Source organism: Sprattus sprattus (assembly GCF_963457725.1).
Source record: "Sprattus sprattus genome assembly, chromosome: 7".
Lineage (NCBI taxonomy): Eukaryota > Metazoa > Chordata > Actinopteri > Clupeiformes > Clupeidae > Sprattus > Sprattus sprattus.
This window is the reverse complement of record NC_137926.1, coordinates 12406316-12426802: the sequence shown is the minus strand read 5'-3', so window position 1 is coordinate 12426802 and position 20487 is coordinate 12406316. Positions and strand designations below refer to the sequence as shown.

Below are 20487 nucleotides of genomic sequence, written 5' to 3'. Positions count from 1 at the left end.
CACTAAACCAATTGCTGTATCACCATGTTGTCTGAAGAACACTTGCAATATTTTTCTTTTACTAAAACAAGTGAATGCAAGAATTTCGAGGGGACAGCAGTCTGTAGACCATGTCTGCCACCTAGATGAGGTCATGCCATTCTCTTCTTTGCCTGTTTAGACTAATCAAATGGTCCTTTACAAGTCAGTGAGTTTTTCCCACTGCATAAGGTACTTATGGTATACTTTTGCCTATATATTTTGCTGTCTGTACAGGCACAAAGATGTAAAGGTCAGAAAGATAAGAAGGGTGTCTTAAGAGCCATTTACGGTTATATGATGGAGGACTAGAACACTACAAGGGTTAATGCACAAAATGCAATTTGGCGATTCTGGTTAGTCCACATACAAGGCAAAAAATTAAACAAAGAAACAACTTACCAAAGTAAGTCTTCAAGAGGACCACAGAGTATGAAAGCGGAATGCAGAATGTGGAAATTACTTTAAATGCCCATCCCTAGTAGTAGCCCTGATAAATCAGTTGAGGTTAACTAACCTTAGTTAAAGCACAAAGCTTACCGGTTGTGAAGACTGTATTATTTGGTCATGCAGCTTTTTTTTCTTGGGTATAAATTAAATATCATCTCTGTTAGTCCAGTTCCTTTGCTTACCTCCATGGCGGTCGAATGCTGTGCACATTCTTATCTGGCAACCCAGTGACAAAATGGTACTTGAGAGATGGGAAAAAGGTCGGATCAAACAGGCAAAAACACACTGGACATTCTGCTCCAGAATGACAATTTTAAAATCATTTAAAAAGGGAATATACTGTACTTGAGTACTGTTATACAGTACTACTACTGAACTGTTTCATTGTTGTTGGAGAAGCCAGTATTTCAGTTTAGCATGTTTCCTTCCTCTCTGATGACAATCATGTTCATGTGTATTTATTCGTTCTGTTAGGCCCATTTTTAAAGGAATGCAAGTGTGTACAATACAATACACATTGTGTAATTGGTCACGTTTGACTATTCCCAATGCACACCACGTTGAATGTCACACTGTTTAAAACAGAGAGTCATGTAAACGATTTGTGCACTAGGAACACAAGCTGTATTACGTCACTTACTGATGCACAACAACACTCTGGCACTCTCCAATATTAATTAGCTACAGGCAAACCGTTCGTTACATTACACTAGCTTTCAGACTTTTACATGCCACACACGCCTTCACCTCGGAGTGACAGCCATCAACGTTACTTTTTGAATACATTTGAGTTTCAGCTAGGCATTCGGTTGGTCTGACAGTCAGTGTTGCTGATTGGCGGCTCGCTGGCAGTCCCTGTTCGTGCCAGTTCCATGCATAGCTTGTGCTGACGTTGTTTATCACAAGGAGGTGCTTGAATGGACCAATGACCGACGCAGCTTCAGACTTGCCAGGACTTGTTCTATTCCTGCCTTCACTACTATCCTGGTCCACGTGTCTGCTAAGGTAGGGATGTAATAGTGCACGTACTACGCATGAAAGCAAATCTTTTCCCTTGTTTGACAGTTTTAAAATCAGTGTAGAAACAATCATACTAGAAAATGTATCAGGTCAGAATAGCATTTAATAACATTTACAGAATAGCAGTTATGTGGGGGTCCTTGTAACGTTAGCTAGCATTGGCTGACATTAGCACCACTCAAGTATGTGATACCGCAACTGCTTTGCCATGAACTACATTTTCTTCGCTGTTGTGGAGTATCTTTCACAGTTAGAAAGCAATGTGATATACGTTAACCATTAACATGTATTGAAACGACAAAACATGTAACGTTGATGGTGGTAACTTAAGATGCGTTACATGCGGAGATATATGTGAGCTAGCTAGCTTAACTCGTGGAAAGCTAGCCGGCTAGCTAGAGACATTCAATGAGAGCTAAGTTAGTTCTTGTTAAACGTTGCTTGTACTATGCTATTAACAGTCTCTTTGTTTGTCCATCTTGCAGATGTAAACTATTTCAGACAGTCAACATGTCGGGCTTAGGGATCACATTTGGTGGAATACCAACGCTTTCCTCCTGGGGCCCATCAAATGTACAGCCTCGGACTCATCATGTTAGTACTTCAAAAGTATGTAAGAAGTTTAAGACGAAGGCCACAAAACGAAGGTCTAAAGATAAGCCAGACGACAGCAGTGAAGCTCATGGACCAACCAGCTGCTCTGCAAAGAAACGGAAAGTGTGTGAGATTCAAGCAGATAAGATAGAAGTCAGTGCACATGCTGTCGGGACAGGTGACGGTGTCTCGTTGGTTTCCAGTAAAAGCACAGGTGTCCAACTGAACATGGTTGATCACTTGCAGCCTGGTGTTGAGAAGAGGGTTCTTCCACTCAATGAACATTGGGAGTTGGATAGTGGTTTTGCCTCGGAGGCCAGCCCCTCCTCAAGTGGCCGATGCTCACCCTGCGTTGGCAGCTGCCGTGTCAAAGTTGTGGCCTTGGACTGTGAGATGGTGGGCACTGGCCCTGAGGGTCATTGCAGTGAGCTGGCACGCTGCAGTGTGTTGAACTATGATGGTGATGTGCTATATGACCAGTACATTCAACCAAGACAACCTGTCACAAACTACCGCACTCGCTGGAGTGGCATCAGGAAGCAGCACCTTAAGAATGCAGTTCCCTTTGAAAAGGCCAGGACTGAGGTAAGGTTTTTTTTTTTTTTTTTGGGGGGGTGTGTGTGTGGGAATGTCAATGCTATTCCTTGAAAAAAAAAAAATGTTTTGAAATTTAACTGTATTAACATGCTCTATCTTTTTTGTCCGTAGATCATAACCCTCATTAAGGATAAGGTGGTGATTGGTCATGCACTTCACAATGACTTTAAGGTTTTGGGGTTCTCTCATCCACGGCATATGATAAGGGATACTTTGTCATCACGAGCACTTCGACAGATATGCGGCTCTCCCAACAAAAGTGGTTCTTCTCTTAAGACTCTAACAAGAAGACTCCTCAATAGAAATATTCAGGTGCGGTCTCAACTGTAAAGCACTAAACTGGCAAGCCCCTCATCAGTTCACCAGTTTAATTTTAATGGCAGTTGAATAACTGAATTGCATCACAAATTTCACTGTAATTCATGAGCGTATTTGTGATAGCAGTTAGATATGACAGTAAGGATGTTTGTCTCAGATGCATCAGCTAAATCTATTAAATAACAAAAAAAGAGCACTTGCCTTGCCATACTTAGTTTCACAGCACATTTCATGGCATTTCATTTAAGATGAAGCATTTGCATCAAACCTGTTGGTTAAGGGTCGACCCTTAGTAGCATTTCTGTGATTTGTGTATTCTCAGATTGGGAAGGCGGGGCACTGCTCGGTGGAAGACGCCGGGGCTGCGCTGGATCTCTACAAGTTGGTGGAGGAGCAGTGGGAGCAGGATGCTGAGAAGGAGCCGAGGCACCCCCAGCCCGACCCCGTCCCTTCACTCAGCCACTACATGTTGGACCAGTACTGGCCAGAGCATATGGACTGTAGCCAGTGAGCTGGCAGATAGATCTGATGATGCTGTATTACTGTGACGGGAAGAGCACATGACGCATGACAGTGTGTGCTCCACTGCCAGTATCCTCTGAAATTGATGTTGCAGATGATGAGAGCTGTAGCCTGGTGGTTATTGTGAGTGTTTTTGGACACTTTTACACAAAACGAATTTAACGCCAGTAGAACTTTCGTAACTTTCCATCGAGTTGCAGAGCACAACTTCTCAGCTGTATGCATTTCTGAGCCCATTCACATATGGTGAAAGAGTTTCTAGTTACACAAGATCTGTCCTCATTACTTAACTAACTAAAAAAAATGGCTGCTAATGGATGCCTCAACCACATGAACTATGACGGACTGTGTCATCTCCATGTATCAGTAACAAAAATGTCATTATATAAAACGAATTAAATATGTAAAGCATCAATGACTTGCCACCCTCACATACCAAAACATTTGCAGTTATGTGCACACTGTTTATTAAATCCATGAATTAATGTGGTTACTATTCAGTGTTACATTTGTTGTGGAATAAACACTGAAAACACTGCACATATGATAATGATGGTGTCTGCATCTAAATGTTAACTTAAGCATTTGTTAATATTCTATTTAAGACATGGTATGTTGTGGTAAAATGATATAGGACTATTTATGAATAAAGGTATTTTACAATATTGTTCCTTGTGTAAAACAAAATAATTTGGCTTGTGAACTGCAATAGAATCTACAAAATGAAAAAGCATATATATATATATATATATATTTTTTAAAGGCAGTCAGTCATGTCTTCATACTTTACTAGTCTATCCAGGAAATGGAACTTGTAAGACTTCCCATTCAGTCAGAAAGTCCCACTAATGGTCTGAAACAGTGTGGAATGCCTTTACACCACTGCTAGTGAGTAATTCCCTTTAAACCTCATTATAGTAATGTGTGTTGGTACAGCTTTTTAACCTGTTTGTGGAAGGGAGGGAACAGACTGACTTTCCCTACAAATTCAGAAACTTAAGGCAAAATTCCATCTTTATTGAATCTGACTCCTTAGAACACAAATGGCAGCATGTTCTAATATCCCATTTAACCACGTTAGATGCAACAAGCCGTCCTTGCTGAGTTGATGCAGCTTTCTTTGAAAACTATGCTGGTTCTGCAATTATTTGCAGTTTCCAGTAGCAAACAGCTGGTCTGATTTTGTGGTTTTACTTGACATGGTGGTTCAATGTTCTTTGGCTGCACCATATTTGTAGCATTTTGAAAATGGAGTGTGCTAGCATTGTGAGAAATGACTTGGTTATTATATGTTATGAAGATTTCACCATATCTGATAGTCCAGATTAAATCATACCTTTTTGACTAATTCATCGTAAATATTGAATGCACATATAATATCTCTATCCATAGTATTAAAACGTTTCTTAAGTTTACTTGTGGGTACAAGGAATGAATTTGGCCATATGTCTTTACACAAGGTCTTTGTGTTCATGTTGTGGAGAAATTCTTTACTAGTCCACCGATAGCCTACTCAACTGTTGGATCAGCACTGGCATTAGCTGAGACAAGGTGCCCTGTGTGAGAAGAGGAAGAAATGCACTTGTGCAAGAGCCACACCACAGCCCCTGATTGTTACTCCTGCTTTCAAATCCTTCTGCCTGTATAGATTAATGTGGAGTTAGATGAGGAAATAAAATGATTATGAATATAGTTAACACTGGGTCCAAAAATAAACTTGACCCAGTACTCGTATTGAGGCTTTAGCCAGAATTGCATGACTCTGATTCCATACATATCACCAATGCCAGGCCAATAAATATTAATTTGTGTGACCAGTATCCCACACACAGACAACAGAGGCTCAAATGTACTGTTTAGACCTAGTAATAGCCTGGTACACTAACATATTGTAACAAATCAGAGAATCATGAATGCTAGCCTATATGTTGTGGTTTTATTAAAGTAACACTGCAACTATTTGACTCTTTTTGAGGTATGGTTTTATAGGCAACTAATTTTGGTATCATCCTCAAATTCATTTTGATAGCATATGGTCATGTGAAGGACAGATAAACACCTTTCACACGCATGATATTGCCAGCTATACTGCCAAAGACACCAGTTAGTGTGTTGGCAGACTTCTATCAGTGTAAACTGGGCTTTTGGTGGTGTTTGCAAGGTTTTTGCATGCCTTTTAAGTTGTTAGCTTACTAGTTTTGGAACAGAACTCTGAATTGCTGCTTTAAACTGTAAAAGCATTCTAGTGCCAAGATGGCACAATCCTTATGCCCTGGTACTGATAATTTAGAAAAGGCTGCATTACCGTCACACACACGGTATGAACTCAGTCACAAGTAAAACACAAGACTGTATGAACATTGTTAATTGCTAATACATTCCACACAGAACATTATGCATCCCTGTCACGTAGCATGATGCCTGCACGTTACAGTATTTCAGGAGAGAGATGCAGCAGGCCTGCTGTGTGTCTGGCTTGGGCCCAGTGGTGTAGTCCAGGGTACACGCAGTTATACGGAGTATACCCACTTATTTTTCAGTCAGCATTGAGTATATCCACTTCTCAAAACAGGGCGTTTATCCTGTGCTGTATGGGCTGCTTAAAAAAATTAAGAGTATACCCACTTCTCCAGGGACCACTACACCACTGCTTGGGCCCATGGACAAGAAGATCTCCAAAGCCCCCACCCTAGATGATGTCTCATCTGCTGGACCTTACCTCATCCCATGGCTCGTTGCAACACTGGGCAATGACTGCGTTGGTAATGGTTATAGAATTGGATTATGGACCATGATTTGGTGTCTTGACCACTTGAGAGGTTTAGCTGCAGGAGCACAGTGCCTAGCATTGTGTTGCCAATCCTACTGCTTTCGTTGCACAGACCCCGTCATTGAGAGAGTAAAGTCTGATTTAAAAGATTACTCCTGGCTCACTACCCACTGCTTGAGTAAAAAACGTGTTGGGGTGACGTCAGTAGTTCAGTAGTCTTGTATGTGGGGAACTGGTCAGAGGTTAAAGTAACAACATCCTGCATATGGAGCTTTCTTTACCACCATGAAAATTAAAATGTAAAAATGTTCTTCCATTTGAAACTGCACTGGTATTGGTCATAATTTTAATTAGACCATTTCATGTACTCTGGAGGTCCAACCAGTGCTTAAAATCATAATGTCAATTATCTTTTTCATTTTATTTACTGACAATATTTCAGTATGTTTCCAGTCATAATCCAGAATTGGGTAGACCTTGTGATTTAGTATTCAGCAAAACATTCATGTCTATAAAAAGAACCTCTGGAATAAAAAAGTCAGACCACATTTACAATCTTAATGCGTGAATTCACATGCGAACTAAAAAAATCACGTTGCAGTTCAGGGAGGGCAACAATAGCTACTTTTCTTACTTTGCTTAAGAAGTTTTGGAATTCAGTCAAGACGCTCATGGTAAACCACACGGCCACATACACACATACACACACACACACCTTGAATCAACTCTTGCCTTCGTAGTGTTCTCTGCCACACCTCTTCCCTTAAACCTGGTCTCTGATTGGCCATGGTCTGATGGGTTGTCTTATTTTCCTCTATGTACCCCTGTTTGTATGCTGATTATCGAAAAATCAGCTCTGCATAATCTCATATGACGTCACTAATCCTGCCATGGGTAGCACTACAAATCATTCAATCGCCTGCTTTACTGTTCACAGGACCTGAGGACCAACTGCAGCATCCCTGTCTCTACTCAGGTGAGTCTTTGGCATTTTTTTTTTTGAGGACACAGTTTTCAGGAATATTCTGTGTGGGTACTGCAAGAGCCAGCTGTTTTTCCTTCAAAGAGTTTAAATGTAGTGTTCTTTTTTGGATGAAAAGAAAATCGAAATTTCAATTATTGATGCTTTTTCGTGTTTGTGTTTCTGTATCTCTGGAAAGGGGGATTCAGTGTGGACTGTAGATAATTGCATAGCCTGGAATGTCTAGTAATTTAAAGATTTCCTTACTGGCGATATCTGCAATGTCTGAGATAATGAGATCAGAGAATGTGTTATTATTGCACTGTGGTAAGTGTGGGATGATGCAAGAATGGAGATTAAAGTTGTGAAGGCTGTGAAGGAATAAAAAAATTAAAAACACACCAGCTGAATGGTTTGTGTTTGCTTAATCTGAAGTTGAATATATCTTTGAAAGCATACTGACCAGTAACTGTTTAGTTGTTTGTAAAGACTGAACACAATGTGATCTTGTTGGAGATGCATGGGACTGTATGACAAGGGAGGAAACAAGGAACGATCAAAGTTTCTCCCAGAGGAATAAGCAGTGAGAAAGTTGGGAGGGAGCAACAAGAACTGCATGGTTCTCATGTGGTCAAAGCTTTTCAACAAAATCCTCTATTCACAGTGAAGTCAACAGTATTCTGAAGATCTGAAGACATGGCTGTTGTTGTGAGTAAATCCACATCTAAATATTCTGTATAATGCCATTATAACATGATTGAAACTATTCCAAGAGAGAAGGTAGAAAGCAATTCCCTTCACTAGATCTTGTTTTATTTATTTATAAGTCTGCTTCAAGTAAAACATTCTGTTCATGATGTTCCTTGTGTGGTGTGATGTCTGATCCTCTCAAAACCACTAAATCATGTGGTTTCCCCTTAGGTCACCACGTCATAGCTGTACCTTAGACTTTAAAAAAATCTGATTTTCCTAACGTGAACCAGGGGTCTTAGGACATGTACAGAGCACACGGCTGTTCTTAAGAGAACGATACCGTTGCTAGCATTAGCCACTAATCTTTGATCTCAGACAAAGGTTTACCAGGCTTTTCTGCATTCATGTGAGGCAGATTATGAAACCCTCACACAGGGCTCTATTGATGCGAGTCCCCCCTCCAGGTCCCAGCGCTGGACTCATGCCCAGGATTAAGCAGCTAATTGTGTGTCTTGAGCGTTCTTGGGTTGTGAGAGGCTTTTTTCTGTGATGTGATTGTGTGCCCCCCCCCCCCCCCCCCCCTCCCCACACACACTCTTTCTCCTGTCCAGAGTGGAACGTATCGTATGGTGTCAGAGGAGGAGCAGGCTCTCCGTGCAAAACTTGAGCACCTGACAGTCAAGGACCATGGGCCTGTGTTCGGGCCCTGTGCCAAGCTGCCTGACCACACCATGCAGAAGGTATGACGTTATGATCTCTCACTGTCAAAAACCACAGCGCACTGATAACTGTTGATGTTTACAGTGTTGGATTGGTATTTATGCCGGTTTTGCTTTTCATAACCAAAAAGCTTTTTTTGAACATCTTTTAACATAATTTATCTCACTTTTTGGTGTTTGGTGTGTTTTGTTTATTTAGTTAATTTAAAGTTCGGTAGCAATAAAGTCTTATCAAGTTATTACTCTGGCACATGACTTATTATTATGATACACTTATGATACACTTATGATACACTTGTTCTTTCCAGGCAAAGGATGAGCTTGATGAGACAGAAGAGAAAAGGGTGTCTGCTGTGAAGGAACTGAGGGGCATCATTAAAGATAAGGGGGGAGAGGACCTGGGCAAGGGTGTTGTCGATACCTTTGGGGAGAAGCCTGATGGTGTGCTGCTGAGGTTCATCCGTGCCAGGAAATATGATGTGAACAGAGCCTATGAACTAATGAAGGGTGAGACATCATCACTAACCTACAGTAGACTTAGACATTATGCAGAGCAGGTAGTAGACGTTCTTACGTAGTACATTTCAGTCCAGTTACAACTTAACTTCAGATCATCAAATACCTGTAAAAGTAGTTTTAGAGCTAGTTATTTTAATAATAGTGTTTTAATAATACTGGTCATGTTGATAAAATATTGATAGCGATGTTGCTGTGTTTTTGTGTCGGCAGGCTATGTGCGCTTCAGACGCGACTACCCTGAGCTGTTTGAGAACCTTACCCCTGAGGCTGTGAGGAGCACCATTGAGGCTGGCTACCCTGGCATCCTCCCCAGCAGAGACAAGTACGGCCGCGTGGTGCTGCTCTTCAACATTGAGAACTGGGACTATGAAGAGATCACCTTCGACGAGGTACGTGTATCATTTATATATACCTTATGTTTTTATATTAATATATATATATATATACTCATGTTTATCCATCCACAAAACTGAAAATGTGAATGGGTGTGTTTGCACTCTAGATCCTGAGGGCCTACTGTGTGATCCTGGAGAAACTCCTGGAGAACGAGGAGACTCAGATCAATGGTTTCTGCATCATTGAGAACTTCAAGGGCTTCACTATGCAGCAGGCCTCAGGCATCAAACCCACTGAGCTGAAGAAAATGGTGGACATGTTACAGGTAATGCTACCATTGTAAATTACAAATGATGACAAATATGTGATCAGGCTATGTAATAGTCTGGGATATGTGTATAGTTACGGAAAGTCACAACATACTTTTACTAGCCACCCTCATCAGATAAACAACTACAAACAAATATGGTAGAAAGGTAGTTAAACTAAAGTACTCATCTCACTAAATATGCAAAATATAACTTTATAAAATGATCAGATCATGAATTTTACAATGTTATGTCTTTTCTGAGTCTATCAGTATACGAGCCTAACACATTTTTTTGCACTCCAGTTCCACTTCTTTTTATTTTTCTGAGTGCACTTTATCTCTATGTGGTTCTGAACACCTTTTTTCTATTTGTGTATTACAAAGACCTTTCCCCGTCCTTAACAATACAGTGTTGGGGGAACATCTGTTTTGCTCTTGTTTGGTAGGACTCCTTCCCAGCCCGTTTCAAGGCAGTGCACTTCATCCACCAGCCATGGTACTTCACCACCACTTACAATGTGGTCAAGCCCCTGATGAAGGGCAAGCTGCTGGAGAGGGTAGGTCGGGCCATCTGATTTAAAGAGCAGAATGAATGTGACACGTTTGTTCATAAACAACAGGCCAATATCAAAAATCACAGCAGTGATCGATCAACTGCTTCACCCGCCGAAGACTTTTGATATGTGTCCAGCAGTTATGGTTCACTGACCATGCACCTAAAACACTTAGCTAATGAAACAGCTTGTTGGAAGAGAAATAATCTAGAATCATCTACCTGGAAAGACAGCATAATTTAATGATGGATGAAGGTGTGATGAAAGTAGATTATGGGCTATTCTTCCAGATTATGAAGGGACTGTGTTATTCATTTTCTAAAAAGCATACGGGCCTATGCACAATTTGAACCTTCCCTGACTGCAGTTCCTCTTTGTCTCCCTCAGGTGTTTGTTCATGGTGATGAGCTAGATAACTATTACAAGGAATTTGATGCTGATATTCTCCCTTCTGAGTTTGACGGTAAAGGCTCCAAGTACGACGGCAAGGCGACAGCGGCTAAGCTATTTGACTGAACATGACCAATGGGACCACACACACACAGACCCCAGGGGAGAATTGTATTAATGGTATTCATTTTAACAAAATTGTAGGTTAACGTGAACTGTGTAAAAACAAATACATTGATAGCCTGAGTGCAACGGAATGAAGCACGTGGGAGCCACAAGAGAGAAAACTTTGGCCAACGTGCTCCCTCTCACTCAGTGCCTTAAAAATCTGCTGTTTTTATTTACAAGCTGGCTCACTGCTGAGCACAAAGTCATCTGGAACCTGACTGTCACCGGGTCTAGTGGGTTAACTTTGGACAATTTGAATCATAACCCAAATCTAATTTGATTATCCATGTGTTAGAACTTAACAAAGGACTGAGGAAGATGGCTTTCCCTATGACGCTCCTGTTTCCCTGAGTGGCTTTCCCTTTACGAAACTAAATCAGACATGCCCCTGAGGTGAATTGCTCTCCATTAGTATCTCCAAGGTTCCAATGGTTTTTGTCCTGACAGTGATGTCCTCAAGACCAACACGTATCTATTTGTTTGTTTTGTTTTGTTTTTATTTGACTCCAATGGGAAATGTGTGTTCACAGAGAGTATAACACTCTGCAGATACCCAAGATGTCATAAACATGCCACTACACAACTATGTGTACAATAAACTGTATATAAAGATGACTGCCTACATGATTGCGTAAAAAAAAGACAAATACAAGTGAATTGATTGGGTGGAAAAGGAAAAACACAATCTAGCAAGGTGCAAGGTGATTTTTAGTGTACCCGAGCAGCAAAACTTGAGTAAATGTCAATATATAATCCTTTTTAATTCAAATGGAATTTGGAATATTTTAATCCAAGTTGTTTTACAAATAGAGCTTGATCCTGTTATGACGGAATAAGCTGTCTCTAAAGAAGCAACAGCCATATCGCGTGTGTGAAGTTGTTGAGGTATAAAAGAAGGTTTTTTTATTTTGTAAAAATTACCCAAGAAAATTATACAAGAAAATAATTTATTGAAGAACACAGTTATATCTCTCAATCTTGGCATAATACATTCACACTCTTCATCAACATTTCTTAGCTACGGGGGTTAACATCATCAAGACAGGATAAAACATGACTTAACACAAACATAATCTGCAAAAGATAAGGCTCAATAATGGTAATTATAATAAGAATAACAGAGTTGATACTTGTTGTAATGCATTTTAATTGGTCACTGACACTGAATACCCACTGGAACAATACACCAATGACACAATGCACAGTCTCAGATTGCCTTGATTCAGCTGTTGCCAAGTTACTGCTCCATTCACTTCCTGGAGAGTTGCATAATGCTACAAGGCATTACACACAATGCTTGAAGGGTTGTTTTTTCCACCACATATCATAAAACCAAAGACAAAGCAAGGTCCTTCCAACACATTTATGTAGTAACCTTACTAAAGACACAGGTAGCAGTCGTCCATGTTATACTAGAGATCGTATCCTCCATGTTTGTGTATTGAGTTTCAACACAAAAACAAGTTGAAGGTCAACGACACCAATACACTTTCATACTGGCTGTGGCTCATAGACCTCCCTCCATCTTCAAATGCTTCTTACTAGGCTTCTAATAATACTTTTAATAATACTTTCAAAAAAACATTTACTCCCTAAATGTCCCATTTCGACCTAAAATATACAACAACAACATGTTTATCCCCACATACTATAAAGTGCTTTTTAAAAATGTTTTATGGAAGCAAATGCAATGCACTTCCTTGATATCAATGGGCAAACACCCATGTTCAAACCTGAATGGTAGAGAAGGACACAACAATGTCTTGCACTATGCCAGGAAAATACCCCCCCATTTCTGATTACTCATCCTATTGGTCAAGGTAACATTTACTTGAGAAAGGTAAAAGCAAAATGTAAAAGTGTCTTAAGGTATAAGCTAATCATTGTCCATTCGTAAGATCAACTTTGTGGAGTGAGATTAGATTCTAGAGCCCAGACTAAAAGCATTTGGTTTGACTGCATTGAATCAGCAGATGGAGCCCCAGTTACACAGAGCAACAGGTTGAATCCTGGTGCACAGGAGAGACAGAAAGGCAACTTTAGGACTCATAAGGGGACAAGTCACTCGAGTAGAAGACAGGCATCTTACCAAAGCGACAAGGTTCGGACTAAAGTTTCGGTAGTTTGCAGTACAAGCAGTTCAGGCTTAAGTACATATGGTAATGTTCCTTAGAATGAAAAAGAACATGGACCATTAAAGTCAAGGTTCTTTGACGTTACTGTGAAAATGTAACATGGTTTACCGTATGTATGTATGTATGTACGTACGTACGTATGTATGTATGTATGTATGTATGTATGTATGTATGTATGTATGTATGTATGTATGTATGTATGTATGTATGTATGTATGTATGTATGTATGTATGTATGTATGTATGTATGTATGTATGTATGTATGTATGTATGTATGTATGTATGTATGTGTGTATGTATGTATGTATGTATGTATGTATGTATGTATGTATGCTACTCTCTAGTTCTTGTTTGACAGTAAACATCTCACTTAAGCTAACAAACAGTGAAGCACAAAACAAATTCAAGAATTAGGATGACTACAACCATTCTTATCAAAGGCTGTATTTGGTAGGAAATACATTTGAACAGCTGAAGTAAAAACATCTTTTTAAATAAGTTAAGAACCTCCATTATAAACACTCTAGATAGAACCTCTATTATAAACACTCTAGAACCTCCATTATTAACACTCTAGAACCCCCATTATAAACACTCTGAATAGAACCTCTATTATAAACACTCTAGAACCACCATTATTAACACTCTAGAACCCCCATTATAAACACTCTGAATAGAACCTCTATTATAAACACTCTAGAACCTCCATTATTAACACTCTAGAACCCCCATTATAAACACTCTGAATAGAACCTCTATTATAAACACTCTAGAACCTCCATTATAAACACTCTAGAACCCCCATTATAAACACTCTGAATAGAACCTCTATTATAAACACTCTAGAACCTCCATTATAAACACTCTAGAACCTCTATTATAAACACTCAGAGGCTGATACAAGGCTGATACAAATATGAACAGCTTGTGGGTCTTTCTAATCATGTGTGTTCAATGCACACATTATCGGAGGCACAGTCCAGATAACTCAATGTGCATACGTACACGTGTATGTACATCATATTCCTCTAAATCTCCAACTGGCCCTATGGACATGGGAAACCCAACTGTCAATACATTGCTGTATGTGAGGATTACCTCTTTTGTTTAACAGTGACTGTACAGAGTGCAGTACTGTGTTGATCAGGAAGGTTGAGCTGTAGAAGTGTGTGTGGTGTAGCAGGGTGGCAGAGTTAGGCCTTCAATTTGGTCTTTGTGCTCCTAAATAAGGGTCTCTGGGCAAGCTGCCTGGCAGGCGGGCCGTTTTCTCTCCCACTGGCAGATGGCATTGGCGTAGCTGATGATCACCTTGTCCATCCAGGTGAGGGGCTGGGGGAAGAGCACGGCGCCCTCGAAGAAGCCCAGGTGACCCCCGTGGAGCGTCAAGGCAAACATCACATTGGGCTTTTTTTCTGTGGGGGGCACACAGAGAGGGCGCAGAAGGTTCATTTTTCAACGAACAAATAGGTAAAACTACTCAATAAACTACTTTGAAACGTATAACTGTCATGGCCTAACGGCTCTCAACAAGTTGGCTCTATTGCCAAGTCATGAAACTGGTTCAATAGATCCATTTGAACTTCTACATACTCATAAGTCATGCCTACTGAGGATAGTGTGGACTGCCTTTTTATGTCAATCATTGTTTATTTAATTGCATTTAGGAGCCATGAAATATAAATACAGCACAACGATACAACACTGTGTAGCAGAGATAGCGTACGATTTCGAGGAACATGGCTTGATTTCAGGTAACACCCTTGCATTTCCTCAAAGCCATCGCCCCTTTCTCTTTCAGACACCCAACACCTCCCAAACCTCTCTGCCTCTCCTCCCTGGTCTCAATGTAATGCCAGATCTCTGCCCGGCAAGCTGAGAAGCCAACCAACCCTGATACCTGTCACTCAGGTGAGTCCGCTAGAAATGCATGACATCACCTGTCTGTCCAGCCACTGCAGCTCTGAGTCAGGACTGACAGGAGTGACCGCAGCCCCACCAGCCTAAACATGACCAGTATCTGCTAAATCGCTAAATCATCCATCGTCATCACAGCAGCTTTAGCCTGTTTGGGAAAGTGGGCCAGTAGTGGCGCGAACCTGACTGATGGCTAATTCTTGTTCCCAGATGGAGTCCCGGCCAACGCTGAGCAGAGCTAGGCTGGGCATGACTGGTAGGGAGGGTGGCGGGCAGGCAGGCAGGCAGGCAGGCAGGCAGACAGACCTGTACCCACAGACAGCTGGTGTGATGTGGTGAAACTCTGTGATGAGTCACTTCTCGTGACCCCCCCCCCCCCGGCCCAGAGCAGACAGGGCAGATGGTGCTCTCCTGTGCCTCCAGAGAAACTAATGAGCCACACTGTGGCACCAGCTCATTCATCGACACAAACCACCACAGGGCTGCTCCGCCGAGACTCCAGTTTCAAGCCTGGGCGAGGTCACATGTAACGTGGGACGAGGCCCCTGCAACGCACCCCACCCAGCCGCCTGCATCCGAGCCAGGAGAGGACCGGTGTAGCGGCTCTGAGCTGGGCAGGAGATGTACCAAAGGTGGAGGCTGAATGTAAGAACAGGATGATAAGCGGACGCTCTGACCCTCCGGGGCCATGGCGGAGCAGGAAGCAGAGCCAAGACCTCCTATAAATAAATCTCGCAGGCGAGGGATCGCATAGCCCTGAAAAATTCAGCACGGCTGTCTGAGACGCGGCAGGCCAGAGAAAGAGAGAGAGAGAGAGAGAGAGAGAGAGAGAGAGAGAGAGAGAGAGAGCTGAGGCCATGAGCACAACGAGTGCATGCACGTGATGACACGCACAAGAGACAGATGTCTGAATGAGATGTGCCCACACAATGGTGCCAATACAATCAGCTGTTAAACCTACTCCACTCCAAATAAATTACCATTCATGCATCAGAGGTGATGCTGCTGCTTCCACAGTCCAGCTGAATTAAATGGAACTCAGTATCTGGCCAACAGTGAAAAAAACATATTGGAGATAACCAAGCAAAATGAAAAACACTAACAACACATAGAAAGTAGAGAGTGCCTAATGGTAAATGTTGAGATGGTCAACCTGAGGAAGCCAACTGTCTCTAAAACTTTCTTTGTAAGTATTACAATAGCACATTACGGCAACCCTTCTGTGTTCCTCTTGTCAGTCACTGATTACAGTGCTGATTACAGTGCTGATGACTTTGTTAGTTACTATATCCTGCTATAAGTTACCAAGTTGAGCAAGACCTACATGTTTGGCCACAGCTAAACCTCAGATTGTTTTCTTATACAAAACCATCTGAATCTGGTCTATTTGGTTTGTGTAAGAGCCAGAGCTGGTGTCAGAGATATATGATCGGGCAAATAGTCTCTTCTGCTGTTCTTTGTCAAAGGCAGGCTGGTGTGGTATGAGCTTGCCCTGTGTTTTACTGAGACAAGAAGTGCGTTATCTGTCTCTTCCTCTCTGCTAACATATGTCAAGTCCATATACTGTGTGTACAAAGCACAAACACTCTCTTCTCCTCTGCTAACATTATGTCAAGTACATATACTGTGTGTGCAAAGCACAAAAACACTGACCAAATCTATAGTCTGAACACAAACAAACCTATATTTAGTCCAAAATTAAAATGTGAAAATATCCAGTAGACACTTAAACTTCAAGATGAAATGAGCCAATGCTATGACGACACGCACATACTGCACATAATTGTGGAGCACCCATATAGCAGTACATATATCTAAGGATAATAGGAACAAGACAGTATTGCAGTAAAATGTAATGTACAGAAACGATCACAAAAAAAGCAGTTAATACCTGCAAGTGCCCGAGGTATTGTTAGAAGGGACTGGTGGACGAGAGGGTCGTCTGATGAGTTGACTAGGAGGAGTGGGACATTGACCTGGTAAAAAAGGTCAGTATATTTATTACGGTGTTATGCATATTATTTTCTTAATATCTAAATGCCACTGTTTTCACTGTTTTTTATATTCCATGTCATATGTTATTATATGAAATATGTTAAGAGTATTAAAAAAAAAAGCTTTCATACGTACATTATGAATATAATGGACACAGCTCTCTTTTTCATAATATTCTTTTAGGGTGTCATGCCCATGGAACTTTCTGGAATGTGGAAACAGACAGAGAATGTCACGTAAACCTCATCAAATAGCTTTTGCAGTCCTCAGATGGCAGCTGGGTCTAGATCCAATCTGGCCAGTTCGGTTCTAGTTCCAGATCAGGGCCAAACTGGGCCCAGAGCCCGCTGCTGTCATGGCAATGGCAACACGCTCCCACAGGCTTCAAATAGGTCATATAGATCTCTGACGGGTCATTACATTACTTGGCATGTGAGCCAACACAAAACTCAAATAGATGCAAAACCATTCAGAAGGCTCACTAATTTCCTAGGAGTCAGTTGAACTGTATACAGTTGTTTATACCTCAAGGTACAGTCTACAGTTTTTGTTATGCAAAAAAACAACAATGCTTCTCGACCAATACTAGATACAGAGTATACCAAATGCAGTAAAAACACCAGAAGCAATGAACATAAACCGGATTAAAAAAAATGTCTTCACTGTTCTTTCAGAATGACATATTTTCTGTTGGTACAGAAACATTTGTATTGTATAAAGTGTTACATTTTTGTTCGACATTCACACTTTTGTTTTACATTTCTGAATCGAGATAATGACAATAAATGCACTGAGAGAAAAACAGTAATCAACTGCTTTGAAACTGTAAATCAGCAGGTGGAATTACCTGACCCTGAAACCTACAACAAACAAATGCATCCTTGCCTACCAATCATTTTCTGTCATCACCCAGCTTCTCAAAGGCCTAGATTAAGTTCCATTTCCTTCTATGGCAGTCACAACTGCACAGCATATATGAGGAATGCTTTACCTCATAATACTGTCATCTATCTGCATGAGCGAAGTGGCTGTGTAGAGACGGCTCAAGTCTGCATCTTTCATTTTGCTTGAATTCATTCCAAAGAGGCTGCCCCTGAAAAGATCAAATCCTGTAAAAAACTAAATAATCTAAGTTTCCCATTTTCAGCACGTTTCTATAAATAACATGATAATTACACTACAAAGACTAGTTCTTACGCGTCTTACATCTTACGCGTTTACAATGCAGTGGAGGCAGAGAAAACAACCGTGCAGCCGTCTTCAGCACAAAACAGAAGCATTAAAAATGTGAGCTCTTTATCTCAGCTGGAACAACATCGTTTCAGGAGAGCAAAAATAATTGTATCACAGATTGCTGTAAAGGATGCACGTGTTACTTTAAGCCTGAAGGGAGTGTGGTGTTACTGTGTACAGTTAGTGGTGTGCACGTAGTAATCAAACAGCCTACACGTATTACATTACAATACACAACATGTAGCCACCAAGGCGAGCCCAAGTCAGAGTCTTGTCTTAAGTCTTGAGGCGTTTCGGTACCTGTGGGATAAGATGATCCTTTTCATGTTGTCTGCCATTAAGAAGTTGTAGAGCCTCCTGCACCGGTCCCATTGTAGGAATGTCTCCTGCGCCCTGGGCAGAGAACCCACAAATTGATTCAGTACCACTGTTATGCTGAACGCTGTATTGAAGTCAAACCCTGATGTTTCTCACCTTAACGCACTGTAGCCCTGGCAGACACTGACACAGCACAGCACCCTCTCCTGATTGGTCCCGCTCTCTCCAAGAAACTTGCAGACAATATTCCCTCCCAGGCTGAAGCCAACCACGATGAACTGCGTTTGGGGGAAAGCCTTCTTCATGTAGCCCACCATAGCAGCAAACTCCCACGTACAACCTGCGACATGTTGACAAGATTGAAAAAAATCATAAGCTTATCATGGAACCATAGCCAACTTACTTCTCTACTTTATTTTCACAGTTCCTGTAGAGTCTTCAAATCCCTTTACATCTCAACTCCCAAATGCCTTAAAACGCAGTTCTAAATCTTGTCATTGAATGACCAACTTATCTTATATATCTTATATACTGTATATATTTCCTTATATCCATGTTCAGTGAGAGCCATACACTCTAACCCTCACCATATGTAAACATGCGGGGTGAGGTGAGCTCAATGTTTGGCAGTGCCCCCAGGTGATTAAGGACAGCACATCTGTAGCCCTGGCTCTGGGAACAACCCACAAAGGTGCGGATGTAGTGCTTCTCGCTGTGGTTGCCAATCCCTGGGCATATCACCATTGTGATGTCATCTGTAAACAAAGGTAATGCAAGTCATAGCAGTGTTGAGGAGCTCACCAGGAAGATGAACTTTTGGGGCATTTGATGAATAAATAAAATCACAGTCATCACAGGCTTGATTAAGTTGGCTTGATAAATGAGGAAAGGCCAAATGGCACAGCATTCATCTGGGCCTGCAAGGCTCCAAAATGATATAATAATAATAATAATAATAATAATAATACACAACTTTAAAATAAATGTATTTTTTATGTCCAAATAAGTGTGGACACAATATCGAAAAAAACATTTATCATGGACTGACTTGTCACTGAATGCCACAATTAACTTACCCCCTGTAATATGGTCAGCAAATGGCTCGAAGAGATCAAAGGTGGCTGTTGCTCCATCTTGCATGGGAAGGTACTTCCGATGCCCACACGGATGTGGGGAGCCAACGCGTCCCATCTTTCCATACAGGGCCGTTTGGAAATGTCCACTTTTTCCCCATAGTAATGGTGGAATATACCTGTAAAACAAGGCAATTTTGTATACATTTGTGTTGAATTAAGTCCAATGCACTGCAGTTAGTGCTAACAAAACTGCTGCCTGCGGTTCCTGACATAATGCCGAAAAAGTAGATCTGTATGGAACAGAAAACGTTCAAGGTAGATTAAAGAAAACTTAAATATGCTAAGACAGAACAAACCCAAAAGAGAAATGCGTGCCAAAATGCTTTTAGTTCTGTATGAAGTTGTGCTTGCGTGTATATCTTTAAGCATCTGTCAGCAGACTCACTCTTTGGTGAGGATGGGGCAGGACTTCAGGATGTAGTGGTTGAGAGGTGTGTCTTGGAAGGTGATATCAGGTGGTGCTGTGGGACTTTTCAGATTCAAGTAGCGAACAATGATATACAGCACTGTTGCCACTGCTGCCAACTTCATGCCATCAACCATGGCTGGCATCTCGGGCGTGATGGTGTACGCATCTCCTTCGGTGTGGGAACTCATGGTGTTATATGATCCCTGGGAAATGGGCACAGGAATGATCACATTTCATGTGCCTTCTACACAAAAATTTCAATAAGATTGGGGAGTTGGGGAGTTGAAGGAATAAGATTTCCCACCTGACGGGTCCTTTTGCCAGTTGAAAACCTTGGTCACTGCCTCCAAGCGGTCTCTACACCACTAGTCATTGATGAAATCATTAAGCAGTATAATTCACGTAAG

General features: G+C 41.3%; 3 protein-coding genes across 3 annotated transcripts; 2 read left to right on the top strand and 1 right to left on the bottom strand.

The window, feature by feature from the left end:
• Positions 1-1460: 1460 nt before the first annotated feature.
• On the top strand, positions 1461-4174 carry isg20 (interferon stimulated exonuclease gene). The gene is made up of 4 exons (XM_080842544.1): positions 1461-1473; positions 1974-2667; positions 2791-2991; positions 3320-4174. Exons 2-4 carry the CDS (start codon positions 1999-2001, stop codon positions 3506-3508), a joined length of 1059 nt encoding a protein of 352 aa, XP_080698670.1. The 5' UTR covers positions 1461-1473; positions 1974-1998; the 3' UTR covers positions 3509-4174.
• Positions 4175-8557: 4383 nt separating this feature from the next.
• Positions 8558-10897, top strand: rlbp1b (retinaldehyde binding protein 1b; the record flags this gene model as incomplete). Its single annotated transcript, XM_080842705.1, has 6 exons — positions 8558-8683; positions 8971-9169; positions 9392-9570; positions 9684-9842; positions 10274-10384; positions 10769-10897. Exons 1-6 carry the CDS (start codon positions 8570-8572, stop codon positions 10895-10897), a joined length of 891 nt encoding a protein of 296 aa, XP_080698831.1. The 5' UTR covers positions 8558-8569.
• A 3399-nt stretch (positions 10898-14296) lies between these two features.
• On the bottom strand, positions 14297-20268 carry abhd2b (abhydrolase domain containing 2, acylglycerol lipase b; the record flags this gene model as incomplete). The annotated part of the gene is made up of 9 exons (XM_080842416.1): positions 14297-14487; positions 16881-16965; positions 17120-17189; positions 17976-18077; positions 18518-18610; positions 18692-18875; positions 19123-19290; positions 19612-19787; positions 20057-20268. The coding sequence occupies 9 exons, from the start codon at positions 20266-20268 to the stop codon at positions 14297-14299; spliced, it is 1281 nt and encodes a 426-aa protein (XP_080698542.1).
• Positions 20269-20487: the final 219 nt, after the last annotated feature.

Excerpts from the sequence above, each read along its gene's own strand:
- isg20 (XM_080842544.1), top strand. The coding sequence starts at position 1,999 with ATGTCGGGCTTAGGGATCACATTTGGTGGAATACCAACGCTTTCCTCC. Across the intron at positions 2,668-2,790 it reads TTGAAAAGGCCAGGACTGAG|ATCATAACCCTCATTAAGGA; the intron begins GTAAGGTTTTTT and ends TTTTGTCCGTAG. Across the intron at positions 2,992-3,319 it reads TCCTCAATAGAAATATTCAG|ATTGGGAAGGCGGGGCACTG; the intron begins GTGCGGTCTCAA and ends GTGTATTCTCAG.